The sequence below is a fragment of the Rattus rattus genome, chromosome 12, assembly GCF_011064425.1.
Source record: "Rattus rattus isolate New Zealand chromosome 12, Rrattus_CSIRO_v1, whole genome shotgun sequence".
NCBI lineage: Eukaryota > Metazoa > Chordata > Mammalia > Rodentia > Muridae > Rattus > Rattus rattus.
In genome coordinates, this window is record NC_046165.1 from 78978054 (window position 1) to 78999627 (window position 21574).

A 21574-nucleotide genomic window follows, 5' to 3' on the forward strand; every position below is an offset into this window, starting at 1 on the left:
GATGAGTCTAGCTGTGTCAAGCTGACACACAAAATCAGTGCAGTTAGTTGTGAGCAAATTACTTACAGACCATTTAAATCACCGCCATACAAATAAAAGCCCAGTGTTGCCAAAGTTTCACCTGCTCAGACTGTCCAGTCGGTAACTGTTTCTCTTTTCCATATTTTATTTACTTTTCGCATGTTTTAATGATGAATTAACCTCTTGACCCCATTTCAGGAAGACTTACTTTCTGAACTTCATCCTCCCTGGATTATCATCTTTTGCTCTCTCTCTTTTTTCCCTAGTATTTCATATTCTGAGATTTTAATAACGGGGCTGTAGATGTTATACACATTGGAGCTAAGTGATACTCTGGGACAACTTTCCCTTTCTCTCCACACCCAGCCCTCCTTTTATACTCCAGGTTCAATGGTGCTTCTATCACCTGCCTTTTAAAAAATAACTGACTCTTCTGTTTCTGGAAAGGCTTGAAGACGGCACTCAGTTTGGCTGTAACTTGATGTTCACTGGGTACAGAGGAGGTGGACATGCTTTTCTTTCCACCACAGGGTCCTTTCCTTTCCATGTGCTTATCTGAACCGTGCTGTGTGCCGTACAACCCGCTCGATAGGGAATTAGAGCCCACCACCTTCAGAGTGCAAGGGAACCAGGGCTTATCCATGGCAGGAATGAAGCTTTTACTCACCCTACCCCACTCAGGCTTGACTGGAAAATCTTCAATAGTAATGGCAGTGTGTGTTACACATGGATATATGAACATATGCAAGTACATTCGTGCCTTTACACACACACACACACACACACACACTTACACACACACTTTCATCTTTTAATCCTTAAGCAAATGTCTGAGACTTGGAAAGTTCTTCCCATGGATCTACCACCAAGAAGGTGGATCCTAAGGAAAAACAGGGAAACCTTTCACAAATCCACCTTGGCTAGAAAAAATAGAAATACATTCACATATATTCTGGATTAGCTGATTTTATAAAGGATATAATTTTTATAAGCTTCAACAAACAACTCGATATTCATATAAATGTTATGAAGTGTAATACAAAGTTCTGGGGAAGAGGATAAAGTCTTTACTCCTAATGAGAGGATTATGTGACTCACAGCTGATCTTTATAAAATATGTTTTCATTATTCTTGGTGGTATTATACATTATGAAAGTCCTTATGCTGTTTGACATTTTCTCAATCTTTAATTACTGTATTCCTATATACACCTTTAATGCAGCAGGCAAGAACTATTGACCTTAAATATTTGTTAGAGTTTAATACATAGGCAACAGAAGAAAATCTGACAGTGGAAAGACCATCTGTCATCTTCAGTATATTTTTGAGATTCGCATTTTAAAAATCTTAGTTAACATTCAAGGTACACTTGAAAACAATGTATATTCTATGTATATTCAATGTATATTAGATAAACTTTTAACAAATGTTAGTTCAGGTCAATTGACAGCACTTGCCTAGCATACAGTCTTCCAGATTTTCCAAAGTTTTAGTAGTCCAGGCAGCAGAAGTGAGCTGTATGCTGTTCACATGACCCCCAGCTCTATTACTTTCCCTTCCAAGGAGGCCTGCGGGGCCCCAGGAACATCCAGGTCTGCTGTGACCCAGGAACATCCAGGTTAGATCCCACCCCACAGGCAGCAGAAGCTCCATCCCGTCCCTCCTGAGGAGGCCTGCCTGGCCCCAGGAACATGCAGGCTAGAACACTGCCTGACAATACCCAGACTGATGGGTCCATCTAGGGCACAATAGAGGTGAGATGCACTTTGTCCCCTAAGCTCTATCAGCAGGCCCACAGGAATAATCAGTTCTATCAGGGGCACAGCCAGGAGAGGTGCTGTTCCCTGAACTCCACTGTCTTGAGAAAGAGCTCAAGGATCTTTCTGCCTCACTGAGGAGGCCAGTCAGCATCAGGAACATCCAGGAAACACAAGGGACAACCAGACAGGCAATGGCCTGCATAAGAGCAATCAACAAGAGCGAGAGCAATATGGCACTACCAGAACCCAGCTATCCTACGGCAACAAGGCCTGGATATCCTAACACAGCTGAAGCACAGAAGATAACTTTAAATACACTCTTAGAAAGATGATAGAGGCCTTTAAAGAGGGAATAAGTAAATAAGTCACTTAAAGTAATACAATCAAACAGATGAAGAAAATGAACAAAACAGTTCAGGACCTGAATATGAAAATAGAAGAAATAAAAACAAACAAACAAACAAACAAAACCCCAAAACAAACAACCCACAAACTGAGGAAACCCTGGAGATGGAAAAACTTAAAAAAAGAACAGGATCACACATATATACCATGAAGATCTACAGGAGAGCGAAGAGAAAAATCTCAGGCATAGAAGGTACAATAGAATAAACAGATGCATCAAAGAAAATCTTAAGTCTAAAAATCTAGGATGTTATGAAAAGACTAATGTTAAGAATAATAGGAATAGAAGGAGGTGAAGAATTCCAGCTTCAAGGCCCAGAAAATGTTCTCAACAAAATTACAGAAGAAAAATTCCCCCAACCTAAAAATATGAAATGGCTATAAACATAGAAGAAGCTTACAAAACATGAAATAAATTGGCAAGAAAAGACAATATTCCTGCTGTATAGTAACAAAACACTAAATGTTCAGAACAAGGAATATTAAGAACTGCAAAGGTAAAGGCCAAATAACATATAAAGGCAGACCAATCATAATTACACCTCACTTCTCAACAGAGACTAAAATCCAGAAGGGCCTGGGCATAACTTGTACACTGTAAGAGACCCACAGATATCAGCCCAGACTGCTATGCTCAGAAAAACTTTCAATCACTATAGATGGAGAAAACAAGATATTCCATGAAAAAATTTAAATAATACCCATCTACAAATCCAGCCCTACAGAAGATAGTAGAAGGAAAATTCTAACGCAAGGAGGCTAATTACACCCAAGAAAACAAGAAAATAAATAATTCCACACCAGCAAAGCCAAAATACACTCCTGTAAAATAAAAGAACTTCTGGAGTTATCACCATCTCATGTATGTACATCTCATGATGTACTACAGAGCAATAGTGATAAAAAATATCACATGATATTGGCATAAAAACAAACAGGTTAATCAATGGAATCAAATTAAAGACATTGAAATAAACCCACATACCTATGGACACTTGATTTTTGACAAAGAAGCCAAAACCATACAACGGGAAAAACACAGTATTTTCAACAAATGGTGCTGGTCTAACTGGATGTCTACATGTAGAAGGATGCAAATAGATCCATACTTATTATCCCACACAAAACTCAAGTCCATGTGGGTTAAAGACCTCAACATAAAACCAGATACACTAAATCCAACAGAGGCGAAAGTGGGGAATAGACTGGAACACATTGGCCCAGGAGGCAACTTCCTCAATAGAACATCAATAGCTCAAGCACTAAGATCAACAATTGATGAATGGGACCTCACTAAGCCGAAAGGCTTCTGTAAGGCAAAGGGTACTGCCAACAGTGCAAAATGGCAACCTACAAAATGGGAAAAGATCTCTACCAAATTTACATCCAACAGAGGGCTAATATCCAAAATATATAAGGAATTCAAAAAGTTAAATACCAGCAAACCAAACAACCCAATTAAAAATGTTCTTAGTCATTGAACATTGAAATGCAAATTGAAATGACTCTGAGATTCCCACACCCTTCAAAATGTCTAAGATCAAAATCTCAAGCACATGCTGGCAAAGATGTGAAGCAATGGGTAATATTTCTCCATTGCTGGTGGGAGTATAAGCTTGGACAACCATGTTGGAAATCAGTCTGGTGGTTTCTGAGAAATTGGGAATAGTTCTACCTCAAGACCCAGCTATACTACTCCTGGGCATGTACCCAAAAGATGCTCCACCATACCAGAAGACACTTGCCCAACTAGGTTCACAACAGCCTTATTCAAAATAGTAAAAAATTGGAAACCATCCAGGTGTCCCTCAACTGAAGAATGGATAAAGAAAATGTGGTATATTTACAACAATGGGATATTACTCAGCTATTAAAAACAAGGGCATCAGGAAGTTTGCATGGAAATGGATGGAACTGGAAAAATATCATCCTTAGTAGGGTAACCCAGGTCCAGAAAGACAGGCATGTTATGTACTCACTTATAAGTGGAAACTAGCCATAAACTACAGCATAGCCATTCTACAACCCACAGAGCCAAAGAAGCTAAGTAAGAATCCTCAAGGGAGGATGCTTGAATCTCACACAGAAGGGGAAACAAAATAGATATTGGAGGTAGAGTAAGAGAGGGGAATGGGTGGGTGGGGTCAGGGAGGGCAATGGGTTTGGCGGTCAGGTATGAGGAGAGCTGGGGAAGAATGACAGGCCTGGGAGAGAGAAGGGAAATCGGTGGAGGTATGTCTAGGACAAGCCGGGGAGGCTCCTGGGAGCACAGAGGGTGACCCTGGCTGAGACTCCAAGCAGTAGAGGGTATGGAACCTGAAGTGGCTTCATCCTGTAACTAGGCAGCACTTTTGGTGCAAGGAGGGAACACCCACAAAACCTTAGACCTAAAATTTGCCCTGCCTACAAGATGTGCAGGAATAAAGGTAGAGCGGATTTGAGGGAACTGCTAACCAATGACTGGCCCGATTTGAGACCCGCCCCATGGGAAAGAGCCAACCCATGACACTGTTAATGATACTTTGCTCTGCTTACAGACAGGAGCCTAGCATTAACTGTCATCTGAGGGTCTTTCTCCAACAGTTGATGGAAACACATGCAGAGAACCACAGCCAAACACCAGGCATAGCTCAGGGAGGCTTGTGGAAGAGTTGGAGGAAGGACTGTGGGAGCAGGAGGGGTCAAGGACAGACACCAGAAGAAGACTTACAGAGTCATCTACCCTGGAGCCATGGGAGCTTCAACATACTGAACCACCGACCCATTAGTATGCAGGGGCTGGGTCTTGGTCCTCTACCCACGTGTGGAAGATGTGCAGCTTGGTCTTCACACTCGTCCTCAAACAATTGAAGCGGAGGTGTGTGTGGGGGGTGCATCTCTGACTTGGACCCTGCTGCCTGCCTTCGGATTCTTTTACCCTGGGCTACCCTTTTAGTTTCTCATACATTTTCAAGCTCTCTTACTTGTTTGTACCCATTTAGAGTTGTCAAATTATGCCAGTAATATGTTTTTTTTTTTTCTGTAACAAATTCTTGAGAAAGGAGAATTATTTTGGTTCCTATTTTAGAAAGTCTCATATTCGCTGGGACCATTCCAAAGCAGAACACTATGGGGAAGGGCGAGGTTGAGGGAAACTGTCTTCCTCATTGCAGCTAGAAGCACACAGAAGACAGGAAGGGGGCAGGGCAAGACATATCCATCAATGAAAGGCTGCCAGAGACGCACCTTCTCCAATCGATGCCCCACTCATCCAACATACACTTCCTCATGTAAGAAATCACCTTTTAGGCCAGAGGCCTTGAAATCAAATAATTTATGGAAACACTGTCAAGGAAATGCTGAGGAGTACCCTTTGCTCATCTCCCAGGTACTTTCCACACACTAATGGTTGCGATTAACAACTGGGCTGGGGAGAGAGCCATTCTGATAGAAAGCACTTGCTATGCAGTGTGAGGAGGACCTGAGTTCTTTAGGTATTCTAGGCATCTATTAAACCTCTGCCAGACTATCAGGAGAGCAGGGTCTGGAAAGAGCAGCCGCTTACATTAAAGCCAGTTGGTAGAGGTCTAGTTGGTAGAGGGCTGGGAACCCTTTGCCACCAAGGCAACGTGGAACCCACAGCTGAAAGAAATTCCATGTCACATAGAAATGAAAGAGAGTGCTCTGTACATGACCTATCAGGGGTCATTATAAGCCTTTTCTCAGCTCACTCCAATTCTTGGGAATGCCTTTCTTTTTCTTAATAAACTCTTTTTTTTAATTTCTATTATTCTGTGATCTGGTACAGCTCTTGGTCTTGGGACTTAAGAACATGGCAACGTCAGCAGGTGCTTTCCAAACTCTGATCCCCCAAGATGTAAAAAGATGTGCAGCCAGGGACGATTTTCTTCTATTGTGCAGGCTGACTCTACGAACGTTTCCTCTGCGGTGCAGAGCTTCTGAATTTCATCAGTTTTCATTATCTTCGCTCCTGGAGTTCCTTTCAGAAAGTCCTTGCTTGTGCCTGTGTCCTGAAGTCTCTTTCTATGGCAGGTTCAGGAACTGAACTTTTCCATTAAGGTCTTTGATCCTATATGAATAGATTTATACAGAAGTAGCAGTATGGGTCGAGTATCTCCCCCTTACATTTAGATACCCAGTTTTTCTTCCACTATTTGCTGAAGAAGCCATCTTTCTCCAATGCACGTTGTTTAGCTCCCTTCATGAAAATGAGATGTCTGTAGCAGTGTGGGTTTACTTGATCCAGCCCTTGATCCTATTACAGTGATTCACAGAGTTGTTTTGGTCCCCAGAGCCACACTGTTCTTGTTACTCTGGCTCTATAATGTGACCAGAAGCTAGACATTATGATATCACCAGCATGTTCATTTTACTCATATTTGCTTTGGATATTTTGACCCTTTTCTGCTTCCATGTTCCATCAGAAATTATTGATTTTTCTATGTCTATTTTATATTCTGTTACTTCAGGTTTATCAATTTTGAGCTTTCTGGTGGACTCTTTATAGTCTCTTACAAACAGGATTAGATTATATGCAGAAGGTACTTTGACTTTCTCTTTCATATCCTTCCCTTCTCCTTACCGTGCTAACCCTTCAAGCACTATCTGGAACAAGAATAGAGAAAGAGGATAAACTCATCTCGTTTCTAATTCCAGGCAAATGTTAAAGCTTGGCTTTCCCTTATAATAATGTTGGCCACAGGCCTGCCATCTATATCCTTTCTTTCACTGATGTCTGTTCCTCTTGGTCCAACGTTCTTTAGGACGTTCTTCCTGTAGCAATACTGCATTTTGTTAAATGTTCTTCCCCCATCTACTGATTGACTGAACAGATATATTGTGCTGGCCAGTTTTGTGTCTAGGTGACACAAGCTAAACTCATTTTGGGAGAGGGAACCTCAGTTGAGAAAATTCCCCCATCAGACTGACTGGTTCACCATGGTATGTGCCACCCCTGGGCAGGTGGTCCTGGATGCTCTAAGAAAGCAGGCAGAGCAAGCCATGGGGAACAAAGCAGTAAGCAGCATTCCTCCATGAACTCTGTTTCAGTTCCTGCTTCCAAGTTCCTGCCTTGAGATTCTGTCCTGACTTTTCTGAATAACAGACTACAACTTGTAAGATGAAATAAACCCATTCTTTCCCATGCTTTTGGTCATGGTGTTTTAGTGCAGCAGCAGAAACCCTAACTAAGACATGCCTTGTAATTCCATCATCCCTGGAAGGAAGCCCAACCATACTAAAGGATCTCGTTGACGAGTAACTGGAATTCAGCCTGCACATATATATATATATATATATATATTTTTTGGCAAGTTCTGCAACTGTGTTCCTATCAGGACACTGGCCTATAATCATATTTGTTGATGTATCCTTACCTGATTTTTATATGGGTAATATTAGTCTTATAAAATGAGTTTGGTGGCAAGTTTTCCTTTCTGTCGTACGGAACAGTTTGAAGCGCACTGGCTGTGCTTCTGTACAGGTATGAAAGGATCTGAACTCTGGGCCAGGCTGCCTTAGGTTTGGAGATTTATTTTTAGCCGTGTGAGCTAGTCTCCATGCTTCTTCTTCATTGGAGCTGCCACGCAAATGTGGCTTCTCTCTTTACGCTTTCTCTCCTTTAACTTACAAAAGTGTGGTGCAAACCTTAAGAGACGTTCCCTTTCTCTTCAGTTGGGTTCCAACCCTCCGCAGTTGTAAGTGCTGGGCACTGGAGGCAGAGCACTCCAGCTGCGGCTGACCTCTGGAAGGGACTCTGGTCTGCTTCTCCAATCCCAGCTGACACGTATGGCCGAGTAGGTGCCTCCCAACTCCTAGTCTCTGGGAAGAACTCTAAGTCCTTATTCGGGTGTCGCCTTCCGTCTTCCATCCCCATCCTTGAGTGCTAGATATCGCTTTGTTCACTTTGTATCTTTACAAACATCTTTCACTGTATATTGGATACTGTGAATGCAGGGTGACCCAGCTTCTGAGTTTTACTTTAAACCATCAAATCGTGTCCCCATGGGAAATTAAATTATTTGTGATCATTTCCAGTTTGACTAGCCATGTCTGTTTTTTTTTTTTTTTTTTGAATAGCAGTGTTGTTTGGCCTGCTCTCCTATGAGTAATTGTGTAGTATTATACTATCCTTGCGAAATATCGTACTTATTTTTTGGGGTTCACATGCACTTAGTAAATTAGTATTTCTTAATTAAAATAAACCAGTGCAGACATTCATTTTTTAATAGCACAAGTTAATGGCTCATGTCTGGAGAAAACAGCGGATTTTTTTTAACCTAATATTAAGTGAGCATTTACTATGGGCTTGTTGTTGCTAAGACAAAACTCATTTAGCCCAAGCAGCTCTACTGAACAAGTTCCACCACTAATCCTGCTTAACTGACAAGAAAACTGAGGTGCTGGGAAATGCAGACTTGGTCTGAGGGTCTGCAGTCAAAACACAACAGACCCAGAGTCTGGATGACTGTAATCAAGCCCCAAGGCCCACACTTCACTCCCAACAGCACCCTGCTCATGCACATGCTTTAAGAACAGGCTAGCCCTAAAGGTCATCTGTTTCTCAACTGCCTTTGGACTGGTGGTGCTTCCTCAAGCCCCCGAGGTCAGCAGAAGAGAAGCTCCCCGTCCTCAAATAAATGCAGCACCAGTATTAGCCTGGCAGCAACAAAGAGAGAAATGGATATAAGGGCTGACATCACGTAGGTGAGATCAAACAGTTACAGACCCTTAAATAAGTCCATAGAAACTAAAATGGAGTCTAGGTTATAAACATTTTAAGAGACTAGTTGATGCATCCTAGATAACTGCATATCTGAGTATGCATTCCCTTCTCATTCAGTTACTAAAGAAATTAATATTCTTTAAAAAAAATCCAAATATTGGCTCAATGGGAAACATGGTGTTTGAGAAAATGGGGCAAGATCGTCTTTGACCCGTTTTGGATACAGTATGCTAGACCTCTAGCTTGTGTTAAGATCTATAACAAATGCCTCTGGAATTTAATCCACAATGTATTTAATCCATTTAAATGAGAAACACTAGGAGACAGAGTCCCGCAGACTGCTAAACGATTGGCTTGGTGATTTACCACATCGCTTTGTTCTGTCTCCAGTGAGTGACGCCTTCTGAATGACTTCTCATAACTGAACTTCCCACTCAAACGCTAACGTTTAGCAGACATTATCGCACATGTTTTGTCGGTAGCAAGACACCGGTGCACATCTAACACCATCACCGACTACCTGACTTCTAGTAAAGGAGAACAAAATGGATCCCAGTGATTCCTGACTAAGTGGGTGCTTCCAGGGTGATTAATTTTTAAAATTGTTCTGGCCACTGAGAACTCAAGTCAAAAATATAAATTTCTGTAACTTAAAGGTTAAAGTGAAGCTTCATAATTAAGAGTACTATGGCGAGTAAATTTGGAAGGTTAGCATTTAAAGACAATTGAAACAGAAAATGGCCTATATATAAATATTAAGATCAGAGTGGCTATAAGAATTTAATTTTATTGCCTGTTGGTATCTAAAGGATTTAGCTATAGAATGAAGGAGAAGTGAACGATTTGGCAATTCTATCCTGAATCAGGGCTGTACCTTACTTAACTCCTAGAAGTCCCAGGCAGACAGCTGAGTAAAATGGAGGCCTCTCAGTGCACACAGGCACCTTCAGAACCGAGATGACTCATGTATTCAGCTCCTTTAGAAATGTTGTGGGCCATGTGGCCCACACATATACAGCCATCCAATTAGACAAGATAGATGAAGCAAAGAAGTGCAGGCCAACAGGAGCCGGATGTAGATCTCTCCTGAGAGACACAGCCAGAATACAGCAAATACAGAGGCAAATGCCAGCAGCAAACCACTGAACTGAGAACAGGACCCCCGTTGAAGGAATCAGAGAAAGAACTGGAAGAGCTTGAAGGGGCTCGAGACCCCATATGTACAACAATGCCAACCAACCAGAGCTTCCAGGGACTAAGCCACTACCTAAAGACTATACATGGACTGACCCTGGACTCTGACCTCATAGGTAGCAATGAATATCCTAGTAAGAGCACCAGTGGAAGGGGAAGCCCTGGGTCCTGCTAAGACTGAACCCCCAGTGAACTAGACTGTCGGAGGGAGGGCGGCAATGGGGGAGGGTGGGGAGGGGAACACCCATAAGAAGGGGAGGGGGAAGGGTTAGGGGATGTTTGCCCGAAACCTGGAAAGGGAATAACACTCGAAATGTATATAAGAAATACTCAAGTTAATAATAATAATAAAAAAAATGTTAGTCAGGAAACAACTGCAATCTGGAGGGAAGGGCCTTATTTGGTTTACACTGCCACACTGTCACCCATCACTGAAGGAAGTCATGACAGAAAATCATTCAAGGCAGGAACCACAACTCCAGGGATGGCACCACCCACAGTGGTCTAGGGCCCTTCCATATCAATCACTAAGAAGATCCTCTAGAGCCAGATTTTGTGGAGGGATTTCCTCAATTGAGGTTCCTCCTTTCAGATGACTCTAGCTTATGTCAAGTTGACATAAAACTGGCCAGCATATGCATACTATTCATTAATTCCCACCATACTTAAATAAATCAAACTGTGGTAAAAGTCCATTCATTGATCATTTGCTCACACAATCTGCATATAACATTACTTGACTTATGTACATTGAATTTTGTTTCTCAAGACTGAAATCACAGGGAAATCATCAGAAGTAATGTCTGCTGAAATCATTTGCTCAGAACAAAATTAAAGTTTGGCCCTGATCAATCAGTCTCGAGACGTGCAGTCAATAAACCAGTCCTGATGACCTGGAAAAAAAAAAAAAAAAAAAGAAATGTTGTGGGCTCAGATTTGGGAATCTGAGGTGTCCACAGAGGTCAGAAGTCAGGAATTTGTATGAGAGCTTATGACTTTTAAATGCTAGCTGAAGTGGTCTCAGAATGCCCAGTTAGGTTTGCCATCAAGACAGCTACAACTGATAACGGATAGGAAAAAGGGAATGACCTGGCAAAAAACAAAAACAAAACAAGCAAAAACAACAATAACGAAAACTACAAACAGTGCTCACTAGACATCATACCAACAGGGCAGGTGTTGATGTATTTAATTTTATTTTTTAGCTATTGTATTGAATTTATATCTACCGCCCACCCAACCCTTATTCCACCTAATCCCTTCTAACTCCTCAACACTAACTAAGTAGAAGAGAAAGATGGTGAAAGGGAAAAGGAGGCATAGATCCCTTTAGACTACTTCCTGCTGATTGGGCATCCTAGAGGCAAGTCCAGTCTTCATTATCAGGATACCCAGCAATACCCATCAGAATACCCATCAATAGCAATGCAGCAATCCATCAATAGCAATCCAGCAAATCCCACAGAAGAAAGCACAGAGGCAGGAACAGTGCCCTCTCTGGGCTCCCCCATTTATACCCTCCTGAGAGTCCCCAGGACTCTATCTGTGGCTGGCAAAAATCATGCTCTGCTAGTGCATGGGGCAAATCCTAATCGCCAGGTATGAAGCAGCCTCTTATCCCTGACCTGTGATAAAAACAAAACCATGCTCACATAGCGTAAGTGAAAATGCTGAAGGTGGTGGTGCTTCGGGGATGGTACCTTGGATGGGAGGGGCATGCTTAGCTTCTCTGCTACCTGGGATAGAAAATGTCCTAAAAACAAAACGACTCAGCTTTAGTTCAATGAGCTTCGGTGGGAATACAGCATGTCAACCTTCCGCTTCATCAGTGTTGAATTGGGAGGAAACTCGAGGAATAAGAGCAGGTTCTTCACATTTGTTGGCGCACCTGGACACTCGTGCAGTCACCAGGCACATTACACGGCCTAGAGGATCTGGCTACGAAACACTCATTATTTTACCACGAGGCACGTTGAGACTTGTCAACACTTGAGAACTTCCTGTGTACCACATACTGACAGGAGCTAGGGCTAAAAGCTCAGGAAGGACATGCTCATAGTCTGATGGAGAAGGCAAGCAGGCGACCAGGACCATTAAATAAAGCTCAGGTAAACAGGTGAGGGAAGGGCTGAGAGCCGTGACAACGATGAGTGGGTTCCAGGGAGGGCCAATCCCACCGGCTTCACAGCAAGCAGCACTGAAAGTGGGAGTAGCTGTGGGCTTCACCCAGCTAACTGCACTCCAGGCACTCTTTGAAAGGCATTACTATTAAGACGGAAATCCCAACATGTTTGTGGTATCTGCTTTTATAGATGAGGAAACGAACAGGAGATTTTTAAGACTAGCAATGTTATTATTATTAGGATTTTACTAAGTTTTGAGAATTTTATACATGAACACTGAATGTACAACACTAACTACCTACATATCCCCCAACTGCTGTATCCCCCTCTGAAGTCTGTGATGGTCTCTTCTTTAATTCCGATTGTTACACACATACATACATATAATTAATTAGGATATTGTACAATTAAATGTGAATTATGTATAAATTATGGAAATTGTATATGAACACACACGTAATCTACTGAGTCCATTTAGCTTTGCTCATATGGACACATACCCAGGGATGGCCTATTGCCACAGGGCACGCCACTTAGGGAGGCCGGACTCGAGGAATTTGACCATTCGGATGGCTCCAGACCTCACTACCAGAACAATTTCCACAAACCAGAGAACTGTTTTCCGTTTCTAGTTCAAAAGCCTCTCTTTGTGTGTGTGTTTTGTGGTGGTAGGGATAAGACCCAGAATCCACTGCATACGAGGTGGGCTCTGCATCGCTGATCTGCATCCGCGTCCCCCCACAGCTGTAGTGAGCGTCTCTTCTTCATGACAGTGGCTCATGCAGGTGTGCACACGTGTGAAGTGGATGCTGGTTGTCTCTCTCGACTGCTCTGCACTTTATTCATCAAGGTACAGACAGTCACTTGCAAAACTTGAAGCCTACCAATTCTGCCCAGTCTTGCTAGCCAGGTGGCCCCAGGGACCTCCTGTTCTCGCTTCTACCTCCTGCCTCTGCTTCCTCCTCCTGCCTCTGCTTCCTCCTCCTGCCTCTGCTTCCTCCTCCTGCCCCTGCTTCCTTCTCCTCCTCCCTGCCCTCCTCCTGCCTCTCCTTCCTCCTGCCTTGCTTCTTCCTCCTGCCCTTGCTTCTGCCTCCTGCCCCTGCTTCTGCCTCCTGCCTGCTTCTGCCTCCTGCTTCTGCTTCCTCCTCCTGTCCCTGCTTCCTCCTCCTGCCTCTGCTTCTTCCTCCTGCCCTTGCTTCTGCCTCCTGCCCCTGCTTCCTCCTCCTGCCCCTGCTTCTGCCTCCTGCCCCTGCTTCCTCCTCCTGCCCCTTCTTCTTCGTCCTGCCCTCACTTCTGCCTCCTGCCTCTGCTTCCACCTCCTCCCTGTTGGGACCCTAAGTGGCTGCTACTCCTGCCTAGCTGTTCCCTGCATTCTGGGGATTTGGAGTCCAGCTCTCTTGCTTAAGCAGTGAGCACTTTATCCACTGAGCCATCTCCACAGCCCTATTTATGTTTTATTTTGAAAGATTGTATAAAGTTTTCCATTTATAAAACTTACAGAAAGCTTCTTTTAAAAGAAAGTAAAGCAACGAAGCGAGACAACGTAGAGCAGAGAACCAAGCATATTCTAGAGCAGGTGGTGCACAGGCATGGCACTGAGAGCAGCGGCACTGAAGGGAAGCCTAGTCTCACTGGTCTGAAAAGCACTAGTCCGCCAAGCAGCCCCTTCTGCAGTAGCCCAGGAGTGTAGGATGATGTCACAGGTGAGGCAGGTACAGGATAGAAGGAGGCCTGTCATTGGAGGAGAAGGAAGGATGGGCGGGAGAGAAGTTTGAAGGAAGAGGAGGAGACTAAAAGAGAGAGGAGGAGAAGGGGAGAAGGAGAGAGGGGAGAAGCCATGGCAGGTGATGTTAATATTCTGTTCTGTGTATTTACAGGTTGTTATTAATGTTCCTAGGGATGGATGGTACCGGGTTTTGTATGTTTAAGTGGGCAATTAAATCTTACCGATTGGGTCAAAGATTATTGTGTTGTGTGTTCTTTTATGTGAGGGTTTGAGTGTAGGAAAATGTGCGGCTGGGCTGTGTTTCGGCCAAGATATCTAGCAGATATCTTGGGGCACCGAGGTGTAGACTTAGCAGGTAAAAGACACCAATACTTATTATTATTATTTTTTACAACAACACAGGAGGCCAAGGCTTTCCGTCCGGCCGGGCTGCTGTACTGTGGTTCTAGCTTCTTCAGCTGTGTAACTCTGGTAACAGTGATGCTACCGTCTGGGTTCCTGAGAGACTCACCACTTCCAGTATCCAAGCTTCTGCCCTGTTGTCCCTTTGCTTAGGGTGCTGGGTTCCTGGTGCTCCCTGATTACATGTCCTCCAATGCCACACAGATGTGGTCCCCTGGATGAAGCCTGCAAATAATTTCTTCCCCTTTTACTGGATTGGTGGCATCTCTCTTTCTCGTGTGCTTCCTTCACAGCTTTGGTGACACTGCACTTGAATGATATTCTCTTACCTAGTGGATGTCAAGGGGAGGGAGGGAAGCATCACCGTACGTAACAAAGGGCCTTATTCACAGAGAAGGCCCATAATGAATATCTTGGGAGTTAAATTTAATCCTCTTTCAGGGGGCATTCATGTGATACTTACGATTTTACGCTTGATCATGAAGAGTGGGATTTTTGCGTGAAGAGGTGTTGAAGACACTTCCTTATGGACTGTTGATAAATACAACCTTCTTTTGATGTTTCCTAAGTCAGTAATTCTGTGGAGAGAGAGAGAGAGAGAGAGAGAGAGAGAGAGAGAGAGAGGGGGAGGGAGAGAGGGGAGGGGGAAGGAGGAGAGGGGAGGGAGGAAGGGGAGGGGAGGAAGGGGGAGGAAGGAATGGGGAGAGAGAGAGAGAGAGAGAGAGAGAGAGAGAGAGAGAGAGAGAGAGAGAGAGAGACCCATGAATTTAAAATACATTTCTTTGGATAATCATCACAATGATACAATTTATCAAATATGCTCTTTCTAACATGGAGTTCGAACACAGAACTGAAGAATTGTCATTTTCTTTCAAGAAGTAATAAAATTTCTTCCTTATATTCAAAGTGCTCACAGGCCTGCATGTATAAATTCACTTAATATGCTAATTTATTTCATCACTCTACGCTAGATTTCCACAGTTCCCCTAGCCTATGAAAAAATCCAATTTGTATGAACTGGGGAGCCGTTAGCCTTTAATAACCATGCTTGTTCCAGCCCCTTAAGCTCATGTTATCTTGGGACATACTGTCACCTACTAAATAGGAAAACATTATGGGTTTCTTTCCCTAAAAGTGCACCTGTCATTTTCCATAGGCTCTTAGTCTGCGAAGAGACAGACATGAAGCACCAAGTGTCGGTTTCACTTCCTGAGCACATTTCTTCCAGCCAGAATTTTAATACACAAGTTTATTGCTCACCATTCCGGTCACCCCACAGTGATACCAAGGACACCGAATCTGAACATCTGTAATAGATTTAGACCACAGCCATGATCACAAAGATTAGGTTTGCTTCGAGCTGACAGAGGCTCCGTTGTATGTTCTGTTTCCTTTATGTCTCAAGGGTAACACGCCAGGCTGGAAACCCACAAGCCATCCTGGGCTGCTCTATTATCAAACTGGTGCTTTCTGAAAACCTTTCCTTTTACCAGAAAAATCGATGGCTGCCCCCACGGTAGCAACTTCTCTACGGCTGAATTACACCCACTCTTCGATAATGATTAATTCGTCAAGGTGACGTTTCATTTAAGTAATTATTATTAACACTCATAGTGCAACTATTTGTAAAAACGTGGGAGGATGTCTGTGAGTTTGATGCTAACATGAGCTACAGGGTGAGTCCAACCAAGCCAGAGGTACATAATGAGACCCTGTCTCAAACAAAACAAATCCCCAAACTAAAGCACAAACAAACAAATAACTCAACGTAGTTCATTCTGTAGTAATTCTATGCCTCCTCCTCCTCCCTATCCCTGCTTTACTAATCTCATTAGTTCCTATAAAACACCCATAACCTCATTATTACCTCTAAAGTAGTCCCTATAGTACACGAAAAGAGATCTAGCATTAAATATAATATGGGATGGTTTTAGAGTTCACTGTAGACACCACTCCCTCTCAAGGTCCCTTCCTCTCGCACTAAAGGATGAAATCGTTTAAGTTACAAAGGAAGATGGTGTCCTAAGCTATCATCCGAGCTAAGGACTAAACTTCAATCGCATTAACTTGAGTGCTTCACATGGTCTCTCACATCAATGCTGTGGTCTCTTCTTTACTTCAGCTATAAACAACTGACCTGAATAAATATATCAGAACTTCCATATGATCCTTTTAAACATTGTTTTTGTGAGTGTTATAGCTCGTAGTACTGTAGAAACATGTGTTTTAGAGTTGAAGGCACCATGCTGTGCGTATGCATAAACACCTTTCTAATGGTGTACAGGGGTGTGGAGATCAACCTCAGTGCAAGTTAAAGACTCACGTAATATACAGAGGCATGCGCTAGGTGTGAGTGAGGACATTTCTAGAGAGGCCCAAGTGAGAGGGGACGACCGCCTCTGAATGTGGGCTGGGCTAAGGCTGGGGAGACCACAGGTAAAGGCGGAGTCCAGCAGAACTCTGGCAGCCTCTACTTCCTGGCCCACCACGATGTGAACTGGGCTGCCCCACCCATTTTGAAATTTCTGAATTAAAGTATATATCCTCCCTCAAGCAGTCTGTGTGTGTTCTTCTGTCAGCAACAGGAAGAGAACAGATATGAGGAGTAAGTATGATTAGATTAAGTGTTATTATCAGGGATACTTTTCAGTGCCATCTCTGGTAAGCTGCACCTGGGGAGGAGATGGGGACCTCAAGGACTGCAAAGGAGAAGGAGCAAAAAGAGGTGCTATGTCAGCCAAAAACATATGTGACCCCGGTTAGAGGTCTGCTTTGCTTCTGGAAAAGAAACACCGACATTTCTACAATGTGGATTAAGGATTGCAGTCCACACAGCAGCGTCCAGTTCCAACACTGGCATGTGAGACGACACTAATGTTCATGTGTTTATCGATGCATTCAATAACTGCTGAGCCAGGTGACATGCTGGGGGACACCACAGGGCCACAAAGCTGAGAAGGACAAAGTTCCAGTCTCCGAGAACATCTTTGCTGGAGGAAAAGGCCAGTGGAAAGGTAGAAAGAGAAAAAACAAGTGAAAGCTGTTTAAAATATAATGAAGAAAATAAAAGATTCTAAATTAGGTAACGAGAAATTGCCTGCTTCAGACAGTCGCAACTGCATGGGCCGGAGAGATAAAGGCGGGACAAGAAGTAGAAGGCTAAGGCAGGGGCCAGTCACACAAGGCCATTATGCCATGGTAAGGAGTTTAGAAGCTTTTGGTCAAAGCACGGGGCTATTACAGGACTACACTCTACCCTTCACTATACATGGTCATAAGATGGTTATGGTGTCATGTTTATTTTGTACTGTCATTATTTTCATTTTTGGTCTTTGTGTGTTGAGCATGTGCACACCAGTGCAGTGGTCACAGAGGCCAGAACAGGGCACTGGATCCGCTGGGGCTGCAGTTAGAGACCATTGTGACCTGGCTGGCATGGGTCAAGCTCTGGTTCTCTGTAAGAGCAGCAAGTCCTCTTAAGCATCGATCCGTTTCGGCAGCCTGTCTTATTTCCTTACTAGGGTAACACTTATCCCACTGGAACACCAATTTCAGTGTATTCTGGTAACTGTACAAATTAATTTAATTATCAATCCAAATAAATTATAGCCGTTATTCTGGACAGTTCCCTCTTGGTCTCTGAGACACTCCTCAGCCCGTGCAGACTTATGCTGCCCATGTTCTCCACCTTAGATGAGCTCCCCCTGCTGCTCTCTTCTTCTGGCTGGACTGTGCAGAACGGATTCTTCTGTGCTTGATTCTTTCACGGATTATGAAGATTTTAAAATGCATTCTCCTTGAGCAGACAGCAATAGGTCATTCAAATTGCTGAGTTCGGTTTGGGAATCAGACGGTTTGTTTTCCTATGGATAAGTATTTGAGCGAGTTCCAGCTTTGAGTTTTAATAACTCAAACTTTTTGGACATGCCTTCTGGTGAGCATGTAGTCTTGTCTCCTTGGTAAATAGCTAGCGATGGGATCGTTGATTCACTAAGCTGACAGAAATATCTCTTCAAAGCTAGTGCAAGGTTTCTGCATTTTCACCTTTTTGAGGTCACTAGAACTTAACATTTCAGCCAGCTTCAATGGGATATAGTTATTGTGGATTTATTTACATTCTCTGTGACTAATGATATTGAATGAACATTTGTACGTGCGTGTGTGCGTGCGTGTGTGTGCGTGTGTGTGTGTGTGTGTGTGTGTGTGTGTGTGTGTGTGTACATGCAGGTAGACACCAGAGGTCAACAGTGGGTGCTTTTCCTCAGCTGTCTACCTTGGTTTATGAGACAGAGTCTCTCATGGGATTCAGGATGCACTGATTATAACATGCTGGCTGGCTGTCAAGCCTCACTGACCCGCACCGTCTGCTTCATCTGTATTGGTATTAAAAGTGTATTCTGCCACAACTGGCTTTTCTCTGGGCACTGGGAATCAAACTCAGGCCCTCATGTTTATGTGGTAAGCACTTTCCCAACTGAGCTGTTTCTCTAGCCCCGTGTCATTACTACAGTTTTCAGACATACGCACAATGATCTGCAGAATGTGTACATGTATGTAATATATATCATGATAATCATACATACATGCACACACACGCACACGTGTGGGGGTTAACCCAGGATCTGGTGCATGCTAAGCAGGCACTCTTGTTACTCTGTTGCAGCACAGCCCTTCGCTCCTGTTTTCTTATTGGAATGGTTAAGGTATAATTTTGACTTGCAGATCGTCTGACACATGAAGACACGTCTGACTTTGCATTTGTTTCTGTATCTGCCTTTGATCAGCACAACCTCTGACTTTTAGGAACTCCTGCCTGTCATGACATACTTTTATTTCCACATTAAGAACAATCCTGTCTAGTATGAACTTGCAGGCACACCTTTCTGTTTCTTTTGAGAGCTTTCAAGGCCCTATTTTGCATTTACTCTACAAACCATCCCAAATTAGTTTCTCTGAGTTGAGTGTGAGGTGAAGGTTATTTTCTTTCTTCCTGTTTTCAGTTGTCCCGTTAACCTTTCCTCACCTTTCTTTCCTCATGGAGCGTCTGTGGCTGTTTTCTATTGCTGCCTTGAAATGTTTGAAGCTGGGTACGTTTATTTTAAAACAGGGTTTCCATACCTTTATTTTAAATGAGGCTTTTTAGCTTACACTGATTACGGGGACTTCAAAGCATGGGATCTGTATCAGCTCAGCTGGGATCAGGGTCCCATGGTAGACGCTGGAAGATGTCACACTATCAGGAGGAAGACTGCATTTTGAGAGAGGAAGCCAGAGAACAGTTTGGGCGTTGGACTCACTCTCTGAGCAACTCACACTTGCAAAAGCTCAGTCCCATGAAAACGACCTTAACCCTTCTGAAGGCATCACACACAATGGCTAAGCTCCTCCCACAAGACCCTACCTCTTAGGTCCAGATTATTTCCCAAAACACTAGGGTTGGGGAGGAGTCATGCTACTAATACAGGAAATGCTGGAGGAAAAGCTACACTCAAATGACACCACACAAACCTATACATGGATCTCTTTTTGGACCATTCCTTGATCAACAATTTTTTCAGTGTTCATTTTTTTTTCTAGGCCAATAACATACTCTTTTAATTATTATAGATTAATTGTAAATCTCTGGTTTTGTTCAAGGCTTGTTTAATCTTTTCTTTGTTTCTGTAACTGCTTTTGATTAGCACAACTTCTAACTTTTAGGAACTCCTGTCTGTCTAGTTACCATATTTAAAATAAGCTAATTGGTTATATTAAATTGAAACCAAAGGTTGATTTTGGAAAAACAATATTGAGTTTTCCAATCTAGTCATAAGAAATACATCTGCATCACTTAGACCTTGTCTAATTTTTCTCATATTTTTTCTGGTTTGTATTGTATAACTTGTGTACATCTTTTTTAAAGAAGATTTTTAGGTACTTGGTCCTTTTTGCACAGTTGGAAATACCTGTACTTTAATATTGTGGCCTTTTGCTGCTGGTATAGAGAGATCAATTGCTTTTGGTATGCAGGCCCTGCAGTAGACACTGCTGCATTCATTTGTGTGTTTAGCTGCTGCTCTGCATATCCCCGAGGATTTGCTGCGTGATCATGTATTCGGTGTGTAAAGATGCTTTGGTTATGCCTTTTCTCTCTTCAAACTTTTACTTCATTATGTTTCATTATTGCACAGGTTTGAGAACTTCTAGGACTACAGTCATAAACAGGAGTGAATGGTGGCAGAGGTGAAACATCAAAACCCCTGTCACGTGCCACCACCGGCCAATCATTTCCCCGAAGCTGCTCGTGTACTCCTCCCAATAGTTCTATCTATGAACTGAAGTTCAGGGTCCACTGTTTACCACCCGTGAGGGGCTCAGAGACTCTGAGAAACGTGACCAGGGTCTCACAGCTAGCACGTGTCAGAGCCCGGAATTCTAAAGCCTAAACAGGCAAGACAAAGAGGAATAAGGCAAACACAAGTGGATTTGTCAATTACAAAGAAGAGTAGTTGCTTGGTGCCTTAGAGTTCCTACTGCTCTGATCAAACCCCATGACTAAAAGCAATGCTGGAAGAAAAGGGTTTATTAGCCTACAGTTCCCTATCACAGTCCGACGTGAAGGAAGTCAGGGCAGGAACCTGGAGGCAGGATCTGAAACAGAGGCCATGGATCAATACTTGCTCCAATCAATATTCTCTTGCTCCTCATGGCTTGCTCAGCCTGCTTTCTTATATATTCCAGGAACCATCTACCCAGAAGTGCCACTACCCACAATGAGCTGACCCACTCACCCACATCAGTCATTAATGAAACACATCCACAGGATGGTTATGTGTGGGCATTTTCTCAACTGAGGATCCTTCTTTCCAAACAGCTCTAGCTTGTGTCTTGTGACATAAAACGAACCCGGGCACTTGGATCTGTGCTTTTGAAAGGTTGAGTGCTTATGAGGAAGGGAGAAGGCAGCAGGTGGGTACTCATTGCCTTTCACTGTTTTGGGATTCTAGAAAACCAGAGACTAGGTCAAAGCTACTTGTAAATATTACTGTCCTTCTGACAAACACACTGTATTTACCACAAGAAAAATCCTCATGTAGTGCTTCTGTAGAGTGTGCTCTGATCTGTCTAGAACCACTTACAGTAAACAAAGGAGAATCCACAGACTTTTTGAAAAGTATAACCCAAGCATAAATACATAAATTGCCCAAACATCTCTCTTTGGTGAGAGATGCTCCTGGGG

At 43.2% G+C, this 21574-nt stretch overlaps 1 protein-coding gene across 1 annotated transcript in view; it reads right to left on the reverse strand.

The window, feature by feature from the left end:
* Positions 1-21574, reverse strand: part of Cfap20dc (CFAP20 domain containing) — a 240639-nt gene that overhangs the window by 128763 nt on the left and 90302 nt on the right. The window contains exon 5 of the mRNA XM_032917591.1: positions 14819-14933. Within this exon, the coding sequence (XP_032773482.1) occupies positions 14819-14933 (115 nt within the window). The remainder of the gene's footprint in view (positions 1-14818; positions 14934-21574) is intronic.